Source organism: Psittacula echo, assembly GCF_963264785.1.
Source record: "Psittacula echo genome assembly, chromosome: 18".
In the NCBI taxonomy this organism is placed as follows: domain Eukaryota; kingdom Metazoa; phylum Chordata; class Aves; order Psittaciformes; family Psittacidae; genus Psittacula; species Psittacula echo.
The window spans coordinates 6278190-6301315 of record NC_137754.1 but is presented as its reverse complement, the minus strand read 5'-3'; the positions used below and the strand labels follow the sequence as shown (position 1 = coordinate 6301315).

The window sequence follows — 23126 nt, the reverse complement described above, 5'->3', positions numbered from 1 at the left end:
CCAAGAAGATCCCAGTCTTCCCCCAGGCTGTTTTGTACCCAAACCGCACCCGCTCTGCCCCCGATTAACCCCTGAGCCTTATTTGAGCCTAAAACACCTTTTTTGGGCTGTCTTTGACGGCTGTGATTGGGAACCTTTAGTGATGCTAATGTACCTCAGGCGAGGCACTCAGCAGCGCAGCTGCTTGTTGATGGCCGCATTATGTAAGCTTCTATATATTTTATATAGCGTCTATACAATTTAAAGGGCAAAAAGATGTCAAAAGTTTCATTTTTATGGATAAAAATGATAAAAAATGGATTTTTTTAAATACGTGTAAAAATAGGGATAAAAGTAAAGGAAAAAAGGGGCTATTTTCCCATTCGTGCCCAAAATAAAGAGATGGGGGAAGGGTTTTTCCCGCCTTTTCTCCAAACTTCAGGAGCGGCTCTTTTCGAATCCCAAAGGAAAATGCGAGTCCTCCCGCCCGCCAGGGGGCGCTGTGTAGAAGGGAGGAGGGCGGTCAGGTGGCGGTGGGAGGTACCGGAAGTGGAGCCGGTAATGGCGGCCGGTTCCGGGTGGTGGGTATGAGTGCCGCGGGGCGGGGAATCGGTTCCGATATGTGTCATTGTAGCTCTTATGGTGGTCTGTGGACTCTTGTTTTATAGCAGTGCGGTTTCCGGTGCTTATAGAGCTTCTCTGATAAGGTATTCAGGCGGTTGGGTCCTGGTGCTCGGGGCAGGAGCTTGGTTGGTTAGGTTCCCGTAAGGGGTTTGGTCTGTTGGCCTGTGGTAAAGAGCTGTGTTTTAGCGAGACCCGGAGCATGAGCGCGGTTGTTTGGGCCCTTTTAGGGGCCTGTTCTATGGGGATGCTTTAATCCTTAGTGAAGGAGCCGGGTCTGTGGGGCTCTGTTGGGTCCCGGTGCCTCATAAAGGAACCTCTTTTGTTGGGTTCTGTTAAGCCCGAGTGCCTGGTGAGGGATCGGGTCTGTTGGGCTCCATTGAGCCCCGGTGCTCACTAAGAGCCTGGTGTGGTGGGCTCCTGTGAGCCCTGCTGCCCAGTGCATGAGCCCAGTTGTTTGGGCCCTGTGCTCAGTAAAGGAGGTGGTTTGGTTGAGCTCTAGTAAGCATGGTCATTGGGCCCATAGAGGCTTATGGGACCCTGAGACAGTTGAGAAGCCCCAGGGCTCCATGAGAAGCCTGGAAGGTTGAACCTTGACAACTTGAAGCAGTGCTTGGGTGAGTCTCAGTGGGTCCGCTTGTGCAGCCATGCCAAGCCAGGGGCCATCGGGCCTCCATCGCCTGCTGCTGGCCCTGGGGGCTGCCCTGTGCTGGCTGCTGGCCCTGGGGCTACTGCTGGACCTGCGTGCCCTGGGGCTGCTCTGCGGGCTCCTGGCAGCGCTGGGGGGCTGGCTGGGCCCCCAGGCTCTCACCCCCTCGGGCCGGCGCCTGCGGCTGGAGCGCTTTGTGAGCTCCCTGCAGCCCCAGCCCCAGAGCCCATCGGCCGTGGGGAGGCTGGAGGGGGAGATCGCCAGCACCGTGCACAAAGTGCTGCGGGACTTTGTCACCTCCTGGTACCGCACTGTGAGCACCGAGCCGGCCTTTGAGGCCGAGGTGGAGAAGGCCATGATGGGGCTCACTGCTGAGCTGAGGAGGCGCATGGCGCAGGTAGACCGCCAGGCTGTGGCCCGGCGCCTCCTTCTTCTCTGTGGGCACCACTTGCAGAGCTACCTACAGGCTCGTGAGGCTTTGAGGTGTGAGCCAAAGGATGGCCAGACTCTGTGGCAGGAGTACAGCCGGCTTGCGGGGCCACATCCTGCCCTCCAGAGCCCTGCAGCTGAGGTGGGCTATGCCAGAGCTGCTGTGGAGACCTTGCTGCAGGCGCTGGTGCCCAAACCCCACTTGGAGACACGGACGGGGCGCTTCGTGGTGGTGGAGCTGGTGGCCTGCAACGTGCTGCTGCCGGCCATCAGGAAGATGGCTGATCCCGACTGGATCAACCTGCTGCTCATCGGGGCTTTCTCTAAGAAGCCACGGAGTGAGCAGGCACCTCCTGCATCCCCTGTGCCTGAGGTCTTGCCTGTCGTGGAGCACACAGACCTCACCCCTGGTGGGGTGCCACCTTCCCCAAGGGCCACAGAGGTGCCCAAGCGAGAGGTAGGGGCTGCTGGTGATGAGCGAGAGGATGTGTTGAGCAGGTTGTGCCACACAGAGGAGCCCTTCCTCCGTCCACGAGCGCTGGGCTCCCTCTTTCCCTGTGAGGGTTTGGAGCTGGAGTCTCCTGCTCCTGAGGCAGGCCAGGATGTGGACTTGCTGGTACCATCCCCTGCAGGGGAGTTCCTTGAGGAACCCCTCCAAGTTGCCTCCACTGTTCTGGAAGGACTGGATGTTTCAGGGGATGGTATAGGGGAGCTGGAGGAGAGCATTGCCACCACCTCTGCTGTTGTGCTGAGCTCCTGCCCAGACATCCAGATTGACCCAGCAGTTGAGAAGGAAGAAGAAGCATCAGTTGTCCCTAAGAAGTCCTCCTCACAGAGGCCTTCCAGCTTGGGGAAGGACCTGGGGGCAGCAGAAGGCCCATCACAGAGTTCTCCAGACCCTGGGCAAACTCTGTCCCTGCTCTCCTCTTCCCCAATGGCCTCTATCAGCACCTTCAGCTTTGAGCCCCTCAGCAGCCCTGATGGACCCGTGGTCATCCAGAACCTGCGGATAACTGGGACCATCACTGCCAGGGAGCACAGTGGGACTGGTTTCCACCCCTACACCCTCTATACTGTTAAGGTAAAGGCTCTCCCAGAACTCACCCCTTATCCAAGATCCCTATCCTGGCAGGGAAGCATGGGGTGATTGATGTTTGGGAAAGAGGATTTGCCTTGTGTGTGGCTCTACAACAGATTCTGGCAGTGGGGAAGTATTGGCCTCAGTGGTTTGCAGCTGTCTGGGTGTGGGATGGGGTCCTGCTCTTAGCCAAGGGTTGCATGGGGCTGGTTGGGTCCTTGATGCCCATCATGAGGGGTTCACATGCTTGAAGCTGTTGCTCTTCACAGAGGGCTCAATCTGAAGCGTTGCTGAGGACCTCTGCGGGGTCTGGGGCTTGCAGGGACCACAGGAGGGTTGTTTAGGGCTCTATAAGGATCATTCTGTTGCTTTCTCCTCAGTATGAGACAGCCCTGGAGAGTGAGAGCAGCGCGGGCAGCCTGCAGCAAGTGGCTTATCACACTGTGAACCGCCGCTACCGCGAGTTCCTTAACCTCCAGACCAGGCTGGAGGAGAAGCCGGAGCTCCGCAAGCTCCTCAAAAGTCAGTGTCTGCACCAGCTCCTCCTCCCTCTCACCCCAGCCCCTGCTCCTTGGCTCTGAGGGTATCCCATCCTGCCTGTGCAGCTATGGATGCTGGGCTCTGTGGTACCCATTGGTGTGGGAGCACTGGTGTCTTCTTTGTATACAAGAAAGTAGAGTAATGTGAGCTTTTTAACAAAGAAAAGTGTGTTTTCTCATGCTGCTTATGTGTAAAGCTTCACTGAGCTTAGCAGGTTCCTACCTAGCCCTCTGCCTCTGATAAATCTGAGGGTTTGGCTGGGAAATTGCTTTGCTGAGGAATATTTGGGCCCTGAGTGCTGTAGAGTCCTTGTGCTAAACTGGTGTTCTTGCTGCCTTCAACTTGAAAGGTGAATGATGCAAAATCCAGCAGAACACAAGTTCTCTAAGGTCTCATTTGGCTACCCTGATTTGAGGGGCATGTAGATCATCTTGGGCTATACACCCATGCCAGGCGGTGTGTAGTGATAGCCTCAGGCATGAGAGCATTAAGGTTTTAATGCAGCTGTTGCTGTTGGGTTTGTTTCCTTTGTAGATATCAAAGGCCCAAAGAAATTGTTCCCTGATCTCCCATTTGGAAACATGGACAGTGATAAAGTGGAAGCCAGGAAAAGTCTGCTGGAATCTTTCTTGAAGGTAAGATATTTGTTGTGTGCCCTTGTGAATTAGAAAGCAGAGCCTGGGACAGCTCTAGAATGAGTGGAGCACGTCAGATCTCTTCCCATCTTGCTCATGTATAGCGTAGGTGGAAGCTGACTCCAAAAAGACCTAAAGCTCCATCTTTCCTTGCAGCAATTGTGTGCAGTGCCTGAGATTGCAAACAGTGAGGAAGTGCAGGAGTTCCTGGCCCTGAACACTGATGCAAGGATTGCCTTTGTGAAGAAGCCTTTTGTTGTCTCCAGGATAGACAAGGTAGACAAGTGGGAGGTAGAGCACTTAAAACTGCACCTAGACATGTCTTTTAGCCTGCAGTGTCTATGTGTGGATGCTGCAGGAGTAGCCAAAAAGGCTTGAATGCTCTGTGTAGTTGGGCTCAGCTTGCCTGGAAAGCCATAAAGCTACAAAGAAACTGGAGGTTTTAATAGAAAATAGAGCTCAAGCCTGAAAACTCCTATTTCTTCCTCAAGAAATAAGAATACAGGCAGTAACTGATAGCACTTGTGGCTCTTGCAGATTGTTGTCAATGCCATTGTGGACACCTTGAAGACAGCATTCCCCAGGTCAGAGCCCCAGAGCCCCACAGAGGATCTCAGTGAGTCTGAAGTGGATGGAAAACCTCAGGCAGACGGGAAGAAGGGCAATAAGTAAGAGCTCCTTCAGCTTCTCTGTGCAGAGCAGGGACTTCATACATACACTGACTCCATTGTGGGAAGCACTGCCTTGGTGCTTCACATGTTGTGCGTAGTACATTGCTGTTGTACTCCAGCTGAATTCCTTTCATGTGCTAAGGGTAGTTGAGTTCTTGCTTTGACTAAAGGAGTTTCCAGGAGCACTGAGGCTTTCACAGAAGATGGGTTTCTTCTTGAGGGAGCTCTGAGTTTGTGACAAGGAGAATTGCTTTTTAACCTTAAGCCTGTAGAATGTGGTGAGGCACTGTACAAGGTACTGAAGGTTCACTCCTGCCTTGCCTACGTGCTTCACACAGTGCCATGCTGCCTTGCTCAGCACACTGGAGTATTTCTTCAGGAGGAGAGTTGTAGGTTAAGCATCTCTGTTGCTCACTAAGTGTGTATTTGGTGGTGCTGGCAGTGACAGGTCCCCTTGCGCTCATCAGTGATTGTTCCCTTGCACAAGGAGGGAAGGTTGCTCCATGAGCATGGCTTTGTTCTGGTAAATAGCAGTTTTACTAGAAAAAGCTGCTTTGGACAAAGAGACACACCAAAAAAGTACAAGTTTTGAAGCATCTTGGCTGACAAAGACATTCCTGAGTGATAAACAGGCTGTTTTCCAATTAATCCTACAATCCCAAATGCCCTTTCATATCCTTCATGTGTGTATTTATTATTGGGTTGCACAATCCTGATGAGGATGTTTCATCTCAGAGGCTTTTGTGAGCACCGTCCTGTGGATGCTGCAATGCTCACACCTTACTGAAGAGAAATACAACATGAAAACTTGCATATAACACAGGGTGGATGCTATAAAGCCTTGCCAGGCTTATATGTAACTGAGGAAAAGGGTTTTAATGCTTTTGTTTCATGGTCTGATTGCCAGCTCTTAGTTATCCTGGGGGAAAATGCTGTTTTGTGTCTAATGGGACTTGTTAGCTTGGATGTGACATGGGACAAGGAGAGTTGATCTCAGGTCTTGGTGGGGAACTCATCACTTGCAGCTTGTGGAGACAAACTGTGCTGTGTTTCTCCTCTTCAGGTCCAGGCTGAGATTCTCATCCAGTAAAATTGCTCCAGTGCTGAGTGCGAGTGAAGCGCAGGACAGGATCGTATACTCCATCAGGGAGGGCAGCTCTGTAAGTTGAGATCCCCCTTAAGGTCCTTCCATGATCATAATCATTGCCCTCATTGGGTGCTGCCTTGGAATGACCCATGTGCATGAGGGTTGTGGCTGCTGCAGCCTTGTTCCTACATGCCAGGCTGTTGCAGAAAGGCACTAAGCAGCCATGGTTGTGCTGTTGGCTACAACAAGGTGTAAACCAGGTGGTGGGAGGCTGTTTGGGCAGTGGAGACCATATATATCTGTTCAGCTCTGCCTGTGGTACTCATACACTGGTGTTTTTCAGGTCTCTGGCACCCTGTCCATGACTGCTATGGAGTCCTTCATCCAGAAGCAGGAGAAGCTGCTGGAGGCACTCCCCAGCAGAGGCCCTGAAGGCAAGGGAGGCAGAAAAGCAAAGGAGAGCTCCATGCAGGATGATAAGGATGGGATGGGCACATTGGAACAGGGGCAACATCCTGACACAGGCTCTGGTGAGTTCAGCCCCTCTGTTAGTGCTTTACATATCCCCTGCAATGATTGCTCTGGTCTTTGTTATTCCTAGTGGAATAGCAAATGGGGCCTTGGCTCAGTTGTGTCACTGTAGAGCTTCACTTTAGGAGTGCTCAGTACAGGCAGTGCAGAACTAAGTTACTTAAGGACACGCTGTTTAAGTGCCAACGTTAAATCAAGCTCTTGGAAACTGCAAAACGGCCAAATTAGGGTTTCTTAGTCCCAAGTTAACCTTTATATGTCCAGGCAGTATAAAAGGGCCTTTCGAGATGCTGTTAAGTGTGGCTAGATTTGGTAAATAATCCCAGTACAAGCCATGGTGTTCCCTTTGTGCTTATAGATCCCTTCCCTGAAGCACAAAGGTGTTATGGCCTCTCAGAGCAGTTATAAGATTGTCCTGACCATGAGCAAAACAATGTTCTTTAATCTCTTTCTTGGAATAGCTGAGTTGTATCAGCTGGAACTTCCCAAAAACTTCAAGCTTGGCAAGCTCTGACTGCAGACATGTGCTTGTGACAGGATGGGTCTGGTATTCAAAGACCAGCTTGTCTTTGAACACAACCCCATGGCTGTTGTGGGGCTGCTGGGGAGCAGGACTGGAATGGGAGGCCAGTGCCACAGTGATCCAGGGAGGCCAAGTTAGCTGAGTTCTGAAGGTCTGAGATGCTTCTGAGCTGAGCCAGGGCAGGCTGCTCTGGCAGGGAGAGGGGAATGGATGTCTGCAGAGCAGCTGCCTACAACCAGTGCGAGGAGCTGCTCCCTGGGGCACTTCTGGGAAGAGGTTGGCCAGCAGCAATCTGAGGAGGGGACTTGGATGCTGTGGGAATAAACAGAGCATGCTGATCCTCTTGGAGGTTCTGGTGGAGCTCAACAGCCCGCTCCAGGTCTTGCACAGGGAAGTCTCAAAGGGTGAAGCAAGCGAGAGTAACATAGGCATGACCCAAAGAGGTGCTAAATGTACTCACACCCTGTCTTTTCCAAGTGGAATGGCCTTGAGTTAGTCCAGTAGGGAGAGAAAGAGGAGGGAAGCAGAGGTGCTGGGATCTGGAATCCTTCTTCCCTTTAGCAGCAGTAGATAACTGTCTCATTGATGCTTTATAGGCAGAGTGGAGGGTTAGAGCAGGGGAGGCTGCTACACAGGAGCTGGTAGAGGCAAAGCAGCAGCCTCAGGTTGAGATGCTTGTCTCAGGCAGGTTTATGGTACATAAGCTTGTTGAGGTTAACACCTATGACGCTTTGGGGCCAAGCAGCATCAAAGTAATTCTCTAGGATATCAAATATGCTTACACAGTGTGCTCTGACACCCTCCTGCATGGAGGATTCATAAAGAGCTTCTGATGTCCCCGGTCTGTGTCACCAGGGCTATGTGTGGGTTTGGTTTTACCTGATGCATCTGGTTTATCCAGATGAGGTTCACCCATCTTCCTGCTGAGACTTGGATCAGCCACACGATGGCAGCGTGAGGACACCAACCGCAGCCTTGGGCTTGGAAAAGAGCGTGTTCAAAGACAGAAAAGGGGGGGGGGGGGGGGAAAAGAGGGCCCCCAGCAAAGGGCCTTTCTGCTGGCCTTGGTTCTCACCTGCTTTGGGCCTCTTGCCATCCCTGTGTGTGGAATGGGGCTTGACAATCCCTTGTCTTAACTGAGAAGGAATTTGGAGCAGTCAAATGCTGCTCTAGTGCACCCCTTGGTAGGGAGGTTGGGGCTGTTTGGATGACATGGAAATGAGCGAGTGACCAGGGCAGGTCACCTGTGTGGCACAGGGTGCAAGGCTGGGGAGAAGAATGATGTCTGGATGAGGTTTTGCACCAGGTTTGCTTCATCTGCCCCTCCTCTTGCTCCTGGCAGACTCGGAGACTGCTTTGGCTGACCTGGCCCTGGATGTGCTTCGCCTGCTGCTGGTGGATCACTGGAGCTGGCTGTGCACAGAGGACATCCAGAAGGTCTTTCACCTGCTCTTTGGGACCCTCATTCAAAGGCAAGGCCTCAGCAACCAACCTTTCAGCTCTGGGAGGTGGCGTTTGGGGCTGCAGTCTTCAATGGCAGTCGTGTGCACATAAATGCTTTCTGCCACTTCAAACAGGGTTCTGTTAAGAAGATGCCAGTGTATGTAGAGTAAATGTCTTGGAGCTTTGGACCACGAGCTGTTTCCCCCATGAGCAGCAATGTAACTCTAGCAGGTAGCCTGCTGTCCTGACCAGTGGAAAGGAAAGATCCAGCCCTGGGAATGGGAAGCTTCAGGGAGAAGCTGGCCTCTTGGTCTGAACAGTGCTCAGGGGCTGAGCTTGTTCCTTGGACAAAAGGAGAATAAACAGGCACAGGGAACAGCAACATGTCAAGTAACACCTCAGAGCGTGGCCTCCCAGGGCCTTTGTCACTGATACAGCCTGCTCTGATCCATGGTGGGCCAGTTGTGCTGTGCCTTGGGCAATGACCCACAGATGTAGTAGGAAAGACTTCCTTTCCAGCTGGGCTGGACTTGCCAAGCTGTTCTGGGGCCAGTGCCTCTGTGTGGTAAGGCACAAGGCCAAGACACACAAACAGAGCATTTCTGTGTTCTTGTGTAGGTTGGGGACTATCACTAGCTGAGGGAATGGTCCTTTAGAGTACAAGGACAGGCTTCCTGGCAGGATTGGGGCTGGGGGAGTCTCGGAGCAGTGCTTTTCCCACCCTTGTGCCCCCTTTATTCCTTCACAGGCATTCCAAGCAGGGTCAGAATGTGCAGGGCAGCACATTAGAACTGAGCTGGTAACTTAAGCTCTTCTCAGCAGAGGTTGCCAAAGTGCTTTGAGGCTGCTTGGCCATCACTCCTGGGTCTGTTTCTTAGGTGGGTGTTGCTCCCATTGCTCCCAAATGGGCTCTGGTCTCTTGAGGAAAGAGCTGGAATTCAATCTCTGTGTGTAAGCATGGAGAGCTTGACTAGGCACATCATCACCTCCTAATATGCTCTGTCCCTGTCCCACAGGGAGTCTGCAGCACTGACACGTGGCATTGGTATTTTCCACTAGAGAACTGTCACACACAGCACATGGAAAGTGGAGGAGCTCAAGTGCTGGTGCAGCAGGGAATGTGTTTGTAGCTGCTCCATTTCAATGGCTCTGGGTAAAGCCACGTGTGCTATAGGCAAACCCTTGGCTGGAGGTGATGCTGGGATGTCCTGTGACTGCTTAGTGCTGTGATCAGGGTACAGATGGGACCTTCAGAACTAACCCTGTGTCCCTGGGACTGGATGTGTCACTCTGAAATCCTGCCTTTGTGCTGGTTTGCTATTGCACCCTGTCCCTGAGTCATGCAGAGGGTGGCTGAGACACCCTCCGTTTGGGTGTTAGGAAGGGGTTTGCTGCTGGATATACTACTGGCCAGCTTGTATGAGTAGTGTGCTGCTCCTGCAGCTGCCTTATGGCATTGCTACCTCTCTGCACAAGTGCCTTGAGCCAGAGGAGGAGAACCAACACCAAAGCACCAAGAACAAGGTCCAGCTTCTCTGGAGAGTGAATCCTCCTCCCCTTTTGGGACTTGCAGTGCTCACTGCTGTGACATCAAGTGAGTGCAGTTACCACAGCGATGATGGGACCTCCCTACCCTTTTCTATCCACCATTCCCTGCGTGGAGCATCCACCATATCCTCTTTTCCCCCTCTTCTCTGTAGCCAAAATCACTAGAGCCGGAAGCCATCAGTCTCCTCTGGCTGTCACAGAGGAAGGTTGTTGTATGCCTGAAACTGGGATTGTCAGTAAAAGGGAGGCCCTGTGTGCAAGCCTACATCCATGTGGAGCTCATCCCGTTATGTAACTGGAATGATCCTTTTCTGGAGCCAGGAGGAGAGGTTGGGTCCATGCCTGTGAAACTGCTGCCCTGCTCCAGCTCTGTCCCCTCCACAGGCTGGAAATACAGGGCTCTTAGAGCAGGAGACTGCAACAGGAACCTGTTGGCCCAGGGGAGGACATGGGACTATTCTGGGCTCTGGGGGTGTTTGGTGGAGCAGCTAAAAAGCATTTGGAGCATCTGTGAGCTGTTTAGAGCCTTGTGAGTCAAAGGGCTGTTAAAATACATGCATGTGACCCATGGCTCTGACCCTGTGCCCTGCCCTTGCTCTGTCCCCAGCAGCACAGTGGTCACCAGGTCAGTGTCATGCCAAGCTGGTGATGGCCACCACTGTGCCCTTGAACTGCTGCTGGGCTTTTCCCAGTCCTCCATCTGCTTCTCCTTCTGGAGGGGAGTCCCAGCAGAGCCTGCATTGGGAGCACATGGGTCTGCATTGAGAGTGACTACAGATGGCTGTCAGCTTCCATGAAGTGGTTTCTTTCAGGTTCTTCTAGTTCTGGTTCCCTTTGTGAGTCTGGCTGGCTTTGCTTTGTTTTCCTTGCAGGGCTTCCTCTTTTGACCTGCTTTTCCTAAGTATGGAATATGGACAGGAAAACTGGGCTGAGTGGTCCTGTGAGGGCTGTTGCAGCAAGGGGTTGTCTTTGATTTCAGGTGCTGGATCTGGCTGGGATGAAGAGCTGGATAAAGCCACAGAGCTACGATAATCTGCCGCCTGTTAGTAGGTCTGGATTATCTGAGTTGTTGTTGCAGCAGCAGCTTAGGTTCTGGGGGGATTCTGTTGGGGTTTGGATCAACAGGTTAAGTCCTGGTCTAAAGAGCAAACACCTTGACACACACAAGGGAACTCTGTGGGCAAGGGATAACTAAAGCATATTGAAGAAGCCAGTGCCATGCTTTGGGGTAAGTACAGGCAGGTGCAGTTGATGTGAACACTGCTGGAGCCTGCAGGGCTCTGGGTTATCCAGATTTGGCTCTTTCCTGCACATTCAGTGCACCTTCAATGGGAAGTGCAAGGCTGGGGGAGCCCCCTCACTTTGGGAGCTCACTTTGGCTTCCAGCCCCCCCAAGTGAGAAGCCCTTGGACTGATACCCATGGCCTGTGATGGACAAAGGTCCTGGGTTGTCAATTTAAGAGGGTAGCAAAGGGTCCTTGCAGCTAAGACTGGGTTTCCTTTGGTAGTTCAGCTCTAAAGGATGCTGCAGCTTGTTCTCATGGCACATATCCCATCCCTCCATCAGGGATGCAGCACAGTGCCCAGCCATTGCACAAGATGAGTTCTGAGGGGCTGGTGCTGGGGCTTAGCCCTGGGCACAACCCCAGGCTGCCTTTGCCTTCAACCTCTTGCTGTCACTTTGGCTTCAGGGCCAGGGGTAATGGCACTTGTGCAACTGCTGGTGTGGGTGAATGAGCTCAGACCTTTGGGAAGCTGCTTTCCAGGTGGTGGGGTTGTTCTTTTCCTTCTTCCTTGATCTCTGTGCCAACAGCACTGGCCAAAACTAAGATCCTTGGCAGCCTCCTTGGTGCTCTTGACATGAAAGTGCCACCAGCATGGAGTGTTGCCTGAGCCTCTTCAGTGTCCTTGAGTAAACCTGCTCCTCAAGCAGCCAAGCACCTGCAGGCGTGCTGGGAATGGGCTGGGAATGGGCAATGGATTCAGGCCAGCACTGGCCGTATGGAGCCCTGCAGGGGCAATCCAACAGCCAGATGCTGAGCCACACCTCACCTCAGTGTGGCTGCTCCCACTTCTGCTTCAGAGCTTACACATAGTGTGGCAGGGGGTTGTAACTGGATGATCTTAAGGCCCTTTCCAACCCAAACCATTCTATGGTACTCAGAGCACCTGGCAGAGCCAACCTGCAGGTGGAGTGAGGAAATCCATCTACTTCTGGCTTGCTACCTGGAGGAGGTGGTTTGGGCACATAGGAATTGAGGCCCTTTACAACCATGTATTGAAGGGCTGGCACCAAGGTCTCTCTCCTGCAGCAGTGCAAGTGGGAGCCCCAGCCAAAAAGCCAGCAATAGGGCTGGTATGAAGGGGAGCCAACCTTCCGGCATCTTCATCTCTGGCTTTAGCCGGTTGTGTTGTAGCTGCAAGGAGCAGGAGGAATGGCAAAAGCAAGCTGTGGGACTGTGCGTGATGTCAAGTAAATAAAACCCAGCTTGGAAATGGGCCTCAATTCACTTGTCTCCAAGCACCTGGAAATTTTGGATGTGGCTTGGAATCTCTGTCCCAAACAGTGTGTTTTCCGCTTCTAGAAGCAGCATTCTTCCACTAGAATGAAGACTTCAACTCTGCTTTGATAACAATTGCAGCACTTTTAACTGCATCTCTCTTTGGATTCCATTTCAGCCATTAGATCCATGCCAGCTTTCTTCCTAGGTTTAAAGTAACCCACCAAAACCCAAAACTTCCTGTTTCAAAGAGAACAAAGAGGATTGAGAGGAGCTCGTGTCTCCTTTTGGGTTGAGTTCTGTGGGCTTTGTGGAGGATTAATGGTGGGTTTATGCAGCCTTCTCTTCTCCAGGCTGACCCAGCCCAGCTCTCTCAGCCTGGCTCCAGAGCAGAGCTGCTCCAGCCCTCGCAGCATCTCCGTGGCCTCCTCTGGCCTCGCTCCATCAGCTCCACGTCCCTCTTGTGCTGCTGCCCCAGAGCTGGACCAGGACTGCAGGGGGGTCTCACAGAGCACAGCAGAGGGGAAGAATCCCTTTATTCCACCTCGATCAACTCCTTGCAGCTTCATTTCCCACTTCTTTCCAGCAGAGCTGTGCTCGGGAGGCTGGTGGGATGCTGTGTGTGAGGGGCAAGCACTGGGTCACAGGGCTGCTGCCTCACTGGTCAAACACTCCATTAGTGTGCTCAGGCAGGGGTACAGGACGTGATGTTCACAGCATATACAGCTAGAGATGTTTTATAGAGCACCATTTCCAGTAAGGAGAGGAGGAGAGTTTACTCTTTGCCTCCTTTTTGGCCAGGAGTTGAAAAGGACTCGGGGTGCTTTGTATTCTTTGATTTATGGAGAGCTTTTTGTCCTTGCTGTTTCCTTCCTCAGTGAAGGGTTTACTATGGCCTGGACAAGTGTGGCTTTGCTTTGAAGGTGGCGGAGCTGAGTGTGGGCTCTGCAGAGAAGGCAGATGTGGGCTCATGCAGGTGCTAAAAGCTGAGCCTGGGGGGTAAAGCTCTCCAGTTGTGTGTTTCTGTTCTTCTCCCTGTGCTTTCTGCAGCTCGCTCTTTGGTTTTCCAAGCTTTAGCTCCAGTCTTTTACACTCCCAGCCCTGCAATGTTGCTGAGCCCTTGAGTGAAGGATATTCTTGTGGTTTGAGGCACAATTTGGGGAGGAATTTGGGGGACAAGCACTGTAAAGGGAAGGATGGTGATTTAAGTACCAGCCTTTCTCCATTTCCTAAGAGGCAGAGGCTTGGATGCATTTTGCATTTCCAGATGCTGCCTTTTCCTTAAATCCTTTTAGGTCTCAGGGGCTTTTGAGCTCCTGCTTAACCATGGTAACTGCCCTGAGGCAAATGGAGGCCTTCTGGAGTGGCAAGGAAAAGATGTTGAGCTGGAATTGCTACTGTTTTGCACAGCTTGTGTCTAGTTAGTTAGTTATACACCTAAAGCAGATTAGGAGAGGTTTTCTTGCCTCTCTCTTATTGTGATCTCCAGTTTATGTTTGTCTAAATCATTGTAATTCCCAATTTGGGGGGATTCACATCTGCTGGTCCATTGTTCTTCTCCAGCCTAAGCAAATCCAGCCTTTACTTGCTGAGTTGAGCTTGCTCTGTCTGCAGGTGAACCTTCTGGGGATTCCACTGCAGAAAGTGCACCCAGCTCACAGGAGGCAGGTAAAAGCACATCCATGCATTGTATTTTGCCTCTTCCTGACTCAAGTCTGCCTTTACCATGGTCTGCTCCATCTTAGCATCCTTTGTTGCTGCTGAGTGCCAGAAGTCATCCAGGATACGTCTCCCCCAGGCCTTTTTTCTGTCTTCTGTCTTCATCTGATTTCGGAGTTCAAGCCTAAGCCATGGCATTAAATCAGCTCTTTTTTAGGAGTCATTTCATTCCTCCAGCAGCAGCTATTCCAAAGAGGACCCTTACAGCATGGGCAAGTTATGCACCTCCAGGACTTTGTAGCCTTTGCAGTCTGTCTGTTTGCATTGGGCATTATCAAAGCATTTGCATGTCTGAGCCCAGGAGGTCACTTGGTCTATTTGTGGTCTCAAGTGAAGTGTAAGGAGATGGTTTGGTGATGGGTTTATTTTGCTTGCTTTCTTATTAAGGCTGGTTCTTCATGAAATAGCAGAATGGAAATAGTAACTCCTCAGCCACCCGAGTGACTCTATTTGTGTTTCTTGCTGGATTTATTTCTACCTGGAAGCAGGGGGGGTGTGCTTCTATGTGGCACATGGATCTCAAATGCTTAGTCCTTTAATAGTACTAAAAATCATCTGTGATCTGCTGGCAAAGGTCAGCTGTGGACCAGCACATAGTTGGAGTTCCTGGGTAAGAAGCGTGGGCTGTTACTCCTGGTCCTGAGTCTCCCAGATGGAAAGTCATAGGACAGAGAGGAGGACTCTTGGTGGCAGGTTACTGTTTCCTTTTGAAGGATCTGAGAGCATCAGCTGCTCTCCTGTGGATGCTGAGCCAGATGGACCGGTCCTGACAGTTCTTTTCCCAGCGCATTTGGAATGGGTCCATGCCCTGATAGACAGGAAACAGGGAACCTAGAGCACAGTTACTCCTTCCATTTGCACCCACTTTTGATTTCCTTATCTTTTTCCTGTCCCCTTCCCTGTCTAGTTTCTTCTTTGTATGTTTTTGATGGTGTTTTCCCCTCTTCCTAGCAGTGAGCATCCTGCTGCTTGAGCACCACATGGACCACAGCGGCCTCTTCTCAGGAGCATCCATGCGGCATGCAATGGTGCAACATGGGATAAAACCAAGAGAGCCCTTCTCAGCTCCTGCTGTGCTTCCCAAAGCAGAAGGCAGAGAGCTGCCAGACTGAGTAAAGAATCCATCAGGGGTGTTTTGGTGGCTTTATGGAGATAAAATGATAGGTTGTTTGCGCAGGGCCTTCCAGCTGTTGTCAGCTCAGCCCACTGGAGCTGACAACTTCAGACGTGTCTGAAGACGTGCTGTCTTCTCCAAGTTCAGTTTCAGCCCACTATTTGCTTGATTTCTTGCTGGTTTAGGAGCACTGCTAAGACAAAGCAGGATGATTTGCTTTCTGCACTCTTGTAGAGCATGGTGACTTGCTGAGATGAATTGCAAGTCAGTGCTCAGTCTGATGTCCCTCGACGCCTGGTTGTGCTGTTTGCAGCGCTGTCCCCAAGTCTCTCAACTTCTGTTGCTTGTCAAATGGTTTCTCAATTAGGAAGAGCAGGTTGTATAAGAAACCATGTTAATGAAAAAGCCTGATAATGAAAGCTCTCGCCCCTGGAGGAGTCTCACTTTAACATTTGACTTTGGTTGGGGAGTTTAATGTGATCCAGGGCGTTAAACTCAAGTGCCAGCTGGAGATGAAAACCCTTTAAGCAACTGGATTTTAAACAGGCAACACTGATGTGACATTTGTCCTCTAAAACAGGTAGAAACTATGCTCTGGGTCTCTGACACTGTCTGCTGGCTACATCAGCACTCCTTATGAGGCTGAGCATAAATGTATCTCCCATTTCCAGTGCCTTTACTGGGATGACCGGGAGCACTGCCGTTGTGCCAGTAAGACCTTGCTTTGAGATGTAACAGCTCTAACTGCTGCATCAAGGCTCATTGTCAGGTTCTTTGGTGCTCTTTGCTTCTGCAGCCCCATTTCCTAGGTCTGCATCCTTCAAGACTTGCAGTTAGGTACCTTACACTGAAGAAGGGAGCATCTTCTTGCAGCCTCGGTCCCAACGATCGCTACCTGCTGTTCCTTTCCCCTTGAGGTGTTGCTATTCCAGCTCCGCCACTTGTGGTGTCCCAGTTGTGTGGGGAAGGAAGCCCTTGGCCTGGCTGCCTCGCCTCAGAAGAATGCAGACAGTCTGGCAGAGGGCAGGTTAAATAAAGTTTGCCTTGGCAGGGCCCGTGCTCTTGGATGTACTATGAGCTGCCGGGGCGGAGTGGTGAGGGAATTGCAAGCACGAACACAGGCTGCCAAGAGGAACGGGGCTCCTGGCCCTGCTTCCCGACCGCTCTCCCACGGGACTCTTGAAGTACTGGCCACATCACAAGCCTTATCCGTATGCCTATCCCAACTCCTTGCTGATGTTCCCTCTTTGCTCTGAAGCCTCCTGCTGATGAGGATGTTGCCAGCGGTGCTGCACCACTGAGTCTTGGTCTTGCTAAATGGATGGGGACCCTCCTGGTGGGTTCTGTGGCATCAGGGATTCAAATCCTTATTCTAGGGGGAAGGATTTGAGGCACTGGCAAGTGTTGACTGATGGCTGTAGCTTTTGCTGTGACATGGGGAAGTGATTTCATGTCTGGGCAAGGGGGTCTGCACCACTGATTTAGAATCACACTGGTTTGGGTTGGAAGAGACCTTAAAGCTCACCCAGTTCCAACCCCTGCCATGGGCAGGGACACCTTCCACTGGAGCAGCTTGCTCCAAGCCCCTGTGTCCAACCTGGCCTTGAACACTGCCAGGGATGGGGCAGCCACAGCTTCTCTGGGCACCCTGTGCCAGCGCCTCAGCACCCTCACAGGGAAGAGCTTCTAAGATCTATGCTGAACTTGCCCTGTTTAAGCTTAAAATAAGGGTTTAGAATCAATCCCTCGCCAGCACTTGGGATTGGTGGTGCGGACACATCTCCCCCCTGCAGGCTGCAAATGCCTCCAAGCCCTTATCCTGCAGCCTCAGGATGTGCAGGTTGTTCCTGTTTAAAGGGCCCAGTCTTGACCCAGCACTTTTGTAGGCAGGTCCTGAGCTTTCCTTTTAATAGATGTGCAGCATGAGGATTGGGATGGGAGCAGGCATGAATCCATTGCCTGTTGCTGGTGGATGGAGCAGGGCTGGATGAGAGAAGCAGGATAACAGCAGGGGGGGGACTGGTGAGAGCCTCAGTGCTTGTCAGAGCATGTTCACATCCTTCCAGTCAGTTATAGAGCTTGTTTCAGAGTTAAGACACTACTGCCTGCAGCTCTCTGAATGGTTATAACTTAGAAGGTTGGGTCATATCTTTTAGCTATGCTCCTTTTAGGGACCAGTTATTCTATTGCCTGTGGACAGAAGGGTGATGGAGCTCCCCATGGCCTTTGCTTTTCCCCTGTGGCTTTACAGATGCATTTGTCTGTAAAATAAGGACCATGTGTCTGCTGCTGGTGCATGGGGAGACTCAGTACTTGTGATATGGGTGTATAGACTTGCAAGCTGTATGTGAACTTCCCCAGGTAGCTCCTGCACCCCTCTAGGGCCTCTGATGGGCAGAAAGCTCCCACATTGATACCAAGCCCGGCTTTTCCTGACCTTTCCTTCTCTTTCCCTCTGTCCACAGGTGGCTGGAAGTGCAGGTAGTGAACCTGACCTGCACCCAGCGCTGGGTCCAGTACCTCCAGTTGCTACAGGAATCCATCTGGCCTGGAGGACTGTTACCAGCAGTGCCCAAACCAGCCAGGACAGAGGAACAGAAGAAAGCAGCAGCAGAGCAGGCCCTGCAGAGCCTCATGAGCATCTTGCCTAGTAAGTGTGTCCTAGGGATGTCATCTACCCTTGAGAAAGGAGCTGTGTGCCAGGCTGGGGAACCCTCCAGTGCATTGGAGAGGTGGTTAAACACTGGGAAATGCTCATGGCCTTAGAGTTGCAGTGGTTTCCTGCAGGCAAAAGTCAGTTTCCCAGTTGCATTTAGGGAGCAGCACAGCATAGAGACTCAACGTGTGTCCTGGTGGTTCCCAGCTGAGTGCTGGTGGGGCAGTTCCCGCTGAGGGTGGGCTCAGGAAAGCCAATGTCACATTGTGCTCCCATCTGCTGCCAAAGGGTTCCATTGCTGAGAGGAGTCATAAGGAAAAGCCTTTGGCTTCACTCTAAAGAGTGGCTTTTCCAATTGGGTTGCAGTCGTGCTGCGGTGGATTTCCCTCTCTTGAAGCTTGACACAGGGACCTTTGGCATTAAAGCAGCTGCTGCGTAATCCATGTGGGTGTGCTCTGAACTTTGAACTCTTTCCTGCAGCATAAGAGGCCTTTGCTATCCTTTGGGGATGAAAAAGCACTACCAGTAGATGCCCTTCCAGCCTGGAATGCTTTCCTGGCATTCAGTGCTGTCGCTGGCTGTTTTTTGTCATGGTAATGCTGAATGGGAGATGCCTCAGGCTTGAAGCACCAGCATAAGCTTTGATTTAGTATCCACCAGCTTCAGACTGACCCAGTTTTACTACTGTGGAAATGTGCCATTCCTAAAACTTTCTCTGTCATTGGCAGATGTGGTCCAGGAAATCCTTGGAACCAGTAAATGTCGGATGAGCTGGAATGTGGTCCTGGAGTCCCTGAGCCAGCCTGTCATCAATAGGTACGTGGATTATGGTCTCTTTACCCTGATAGTCTTTGTGATAGGGGTTGTAAACTCCACTCAGGGCTTCACCATGACATGAATGCTGCTTGGCACAGAACACATCTGGCTCATGAGGATGGATTTGGACTGTCAGAGGGCATCTGGCTGGCTTAGTATGAAGATGCATGTTTAGGAGCTTGATCTGGCTGGAGAACACGGAGCAAGTGTTGTTCATGAGTTTGTGGATATCAAGGGACTGTCCGAGTTAGAGAACTGCTGGTTTAGTTTGGGTTCAGCTGAGCTTCGGGGGCTGCATTTGTGTTTGCTGTATACCCAACGCTATGGAAAGCAATGTGATGAAATCTGTGCCACCTCACTCCAGGAGGTGCATTTGTGTTCAAGCACCCACTGCTTTGTGGGGTGGACAAAACCTGACCCATCCCTTCAAACCTTGCTTCTAGGGTACCAGATCTTTGGCACTCAGGATACTTCTTCCTTGCATGCGTTTTGGCTTCTGCGTGTGTGAAGCTGCTCTCCCAGCTCTGCTGTGCCCTCACCAGCCTCAGCTTTGTCTTCTCTCCCTTTCAGGCACCTGGTTTTCTGCCTCTTGGACATTCTGCTGGAGTTCTTGGTTCTGAAGGGCTCTAGCGAGGAGCTTGGGACCTCATCTGTGTCACCATCAGCCTCCAGTGACCTGGACAAAGCCCATTGAGCAGGGCTGCTGTATCCAGCAGTGGAGGAGAGAAGCAGCCACTGGCATGGGATGGTTTCATTTTCAGTGTTCACTGAACATGTCTGGGAGCTGCTCGTAAAGAAATGGCCCAGACAGTGCTAAATGGAGCTGCTTCCAGGCTTCTTGTGGCTGGGTAAGGGATTCAACCCAGTGTCGTGGGCTGTGTAGCATCTGTCCTGTTGTTGGAGAGCCTGCAGTGAAGATGCCTGACCTCTGCTGAGCTGGACACTGAGGAGGATACTCAGGCTGCCCTCAAAGCCTGTTGTCTCACTCTGTGTTTCTAACATCTAAAGGCAGACGGCAGGTAGGGCTTGTTTCTGGCACGCCATCAAGACTTGATGTGATGGGATCTGGATGATAGATGTTTCTCCAGGAGGACCAAATGCTGTCCCTGCTCTCTAAGCAGCCTGCCCTGTGCCGCTGCCGCATCACCTCCTCTACCAGAAGGAAATGTGTGGAGCTTGGGAATGTGATGACAGCCCTGAAGTGAATGCTAGGGACCTATCCCCTCTGCCCAGAGAACTGGGAGATGGGAAGCAGTGCAGACATCCAAGCTGCTCTTCTACTTTAGGGACCAAGATAAGCTCCTTCCCACTGCCACTGCTCCTTCATGGTTGTGCTCTGGCATCTCTTGCTGCCTGAATAGTAGGGTACAAGTAGGATAGGCTGTGGTCCTGATAGAGCTGTCCCCAGGCTCGGGAGGAGTGTTAACATAGCTGCACTGCAGGATCGCCTTGTGTTTTGCCTGCTGAGTCATGTTTGAGTCCCAGAAGCTGTCACTTGGAATGCACAGGAGAAAAGGAGCTGCCCCATGTGTGACACTTTGCAAGTAAAGCAGCTCCTGCACACAAGTGCTTGTCACAGCAAGCTCTGGAAGAGGAGAGAGCACCTCTGAGCCCAGGAGGAGTACCAGAGGCATGGCATAGAGCACAGTGATGGGCTTGACAGCACCACCTTAGCTCTGTTGTTCATTGCTGTGTCACCATGCTTTGCTGCAGCTGTGATGTGCAGAGGAAGCTGCTCAGGTCATGATGTCCAGTGCCACCCAGCACAGAATGAATGCCATGTCAGCTTGCTAGCTGCTTTCCCAGCTCATCCGAGGCCTGAATGGCTCTGCAAGATTATGCTGCTTGGCTGGCAGGTTTGGGACAGGGCACATGGACACAATATGCACCAACAGAGCAGTTTGGGGACTTGTTCCTGGGAGAAGGATGAACCGAGCAGTGCTGGAGCTTCCTGATGGATAGGACACTGCTCTTGGTGTTCTCTACACATCAGAAGAGACACTTCAAGAGGGAAGCATGCAGAATCCCAGCCAGTTTCCATGTTCTAATGCCAAACAGTGCATTCCATCAGTGCAGTTCCTCAGACCTGGATACTCGGTGGTTTTTTGGAGAACAACATGGAATTCCGAAGTGCTTACTACTGGAATTACTACAATACTCACTGCATTCTCCTTCCCAGAGACAGCTGCTTAATAATGGACACACATAGTGTGTGCTGCTTCATGCTTCTGGTGTGTGAAAGTACAAGGAAAGATGAGCTTGCTGCCAGCATGTATGTTTTTAGGGAGCTCCAAGGCCATTCCAAGACTAGGCAGGATCCAAGGTAATGAAGCAAAGTGGTTTGGCATCATTCAGCAGTGACACTTGTGAGATGATAACTTGCTACCTGCTTGGAAAAGGAGAGAGTATGGGTTAAGCAGCTGAAGAGTAGATTAGGCAAAGCATTGGAGATGGTCCCAAATGGCCAAGCAGCAGGATGGGAAGCAGGACTCCCATATATCTTTAAGCACAATATATGTCTTTGACTGCCAGGCTTATTTCCCTTCTTGTTCTTACTACTTCCATTTACTCTAGCAGCTCTGTCAAAGAGTGGGAGAGGGAACTGCTTTGTGGCCCTGTTGAGCTTGGTGGCTTCCCGGATGCTTGCCTATTGTTTCCTTATGGATTTAATGCGTTTGGAGCTCCAAGATTGCAGTCATGGGTTTAGGGGTATCATGAGGAGGCTAAAAACCATCATTCAGAGATGGACTTCACACCATGGATGTGGCTTTGGAAGGATGAGCTTACACTTCTCCTCCACTCAGCATCCTTGCTGTGCACCCTTATCTCTGATATAATGTACATAACCCAATGTTCAACCCTCCTGATGGACATAACGGGTGGTTTCTGCTCTCAGGCTGAGGAGTGCAACTCCAGAGCCAGTGCTTCACTGGGATGCTGGGACAGTGAGCAAGGTTTGATCCTAAGGAAAGGCTGCAGCCTGCTGTTACGTTAGCTATAGAGCAGTAAACACTTCAGTCGGATGCTCATCTGCGTGTACAACTCATTGCAGTGTATAGAGATTCAGGACCCCACTCTAAGTTACATAGGAGTTGTGCTGAGCCAGAGCTTGGTGTTTTGGGAGTAAAGAGCCACCATGCCCTGACTCCCTGTTGTACTTCCTCTGTTCAAACCCTTGTAGCAGGTATTTGTGGTGCAGTGCTTCAAGTCTGTGGAAATGCACTGTCTTGAAAGCCTATTTTGTTATGAAATGGGGAGCAAAGTGATGCTCCCCAGTACTTGTAACTTGTGTCTCTGTGTACAATAATACTGCCTTTCAAACCCGTTTCTGTGTTGGGGTTTAAAATGAGCCTTTGCTACTAAACTGCTTGTAAGCCCTTGGGAAGAGAGGAGTAAGGAGGAAGAGAATGGGAGGGTGGCTGGCAATGGGGCTGGGATGCTCCCGGAACCCAGTGGCATATACATGGCAAAGACCCAATTCCTTAGAAGCTTGGTGAGGAATGGGGACAGTTTTTCCCCTCTCTGGTAGCATCAGCATTGCTTTTGCCTCCCTGACAAGCAAACTTGTGGATTTAGGCTCTCCAGTGAGTGTTAGAAAGGCCAAACATCCCTGCTCTCTTGCAGGGAAGTGGAAGACACCCGGGGTGGTGCAGCCCCATCTCCACATCCCTTGGGCAGTGCTGCTTAGGAAGCTCCCCTTGCTATTGGGCCTGGAGGAGGAAAACTGGGAAGCTAAAAGGAAATGAAGAATGCCTGAAAATGAGCAATTCCACATGAAAAGTGAAATATTACATCTAAGGAAAAGAAATAGAGGGGAGGAAGCAAAACCTGATACAGTGAGTACTCGGGGCACGTATTATTGTGGATTAGTTCTGCCACGGAAAGATCCCATCCACCCTATGAAATCCATTACCTCCAAGCCAGGGAGCATTTGTACAGCACATGATGTGGGGAGCATGGTTGAAGCCAAGTTCCCCTTTATAATATCCACCCCAGGGGAGATTGGGCCATTTCCAGTGTCAACAGCCAGAGGATGAAGCATTTATCTCTGCAGAGCAGTGGCTAATGAATACCAGATCCATTTAGGAGCTATGCTCAAGAGAAAGAACCTGCTCCTGCCTATATTTGGGACTGAGTGGGGCTTTATTGCTCAGTGATGGGGAGTGGGATGCTCTGTTCTCTGCGTTGCAAGGTGCAGGCATTGCCTTGAGATGCAGGGATGCAATGGGAGGGCTTCCCAAAGGAGGCTGAGGGTGAGCTCTGTCTTTGTGGCCACGGGGATAGCTGTTAGGGGTGAAAACCTATCAGGAGAGCTTTCCTTCCAGCTCAGAGGTGGCAGAATGGAACTGGGATGCTGCTATTTGCCATCTGTCTGGATTTAAATGGAAAATCCAGGTTTTGGCCCTCCTGGTTTCTTGCACTCATACTGTTCTGCTGGCCACAGGCCAGTTCAGGTAATTATATTCTTCCTACCTTAATGCCACTCCAGCCCCCTGTCTCCACTGGATATTCTATACCCTAATTCCTGTCTGGAAGTTGCTTATTATGTTACAAAGTCTTTATTTTTTCCCTCCTCTGGGTACAAG

The 23126-nt window shown here is 51.3% G+C and overlaps 1 protein-coding gene across 4 annotated transcripts; it reads left to right on the top strand.

Annotated features, from left to right (window-relative positions):
• Nucleotides 1-568: 568 nt before the first annotated feature.
• SNX19 (sorting nexin 19) lies at nt 569-22255 on the top strand. 4 transcript variants are annotated; one of them, XR_013958197.1, is made up of 12 exons: nt 569-2759; nt 3137-3278; nt 3831-3931; nt 4088-4207; nt 4469-4599; nt 5666-5762; nt 6033-6219; nt 8086-8215; nt 17534-17718; nt 18453-18540; nt 19111-20863; nt 22165-22255. XR_013958197.1 is itself a non-coding variant. In XM_080631532.1 (11 exons), exons 1-11 carry the CDS (start codon nt 1248-1250, stop codon nt 19232-19234), a joined length of 2817 nt encoding a protein of 938 aa, XP_080487658.1. In that variant the 5' UTR covers nt 569-1247; the 3' UTR covers nt 19235-21865. The 4 variants fall into 4 exon arrangements, 2 of the variants coding, with proteins under 2 accessions (XP_080487658.1, XP_080487659.1); XR_013958198.1 differs by having other exon boundaries at nt 19111-20812; nt 22165-22198; XM_080631532.1 differs by lacking the exon at nt 22165-22255 and having other exon boundaries at nt 19111-21865.
• The last annotated feature ends 871 nt before the right edge of the window (nt 22256-23126 follow it).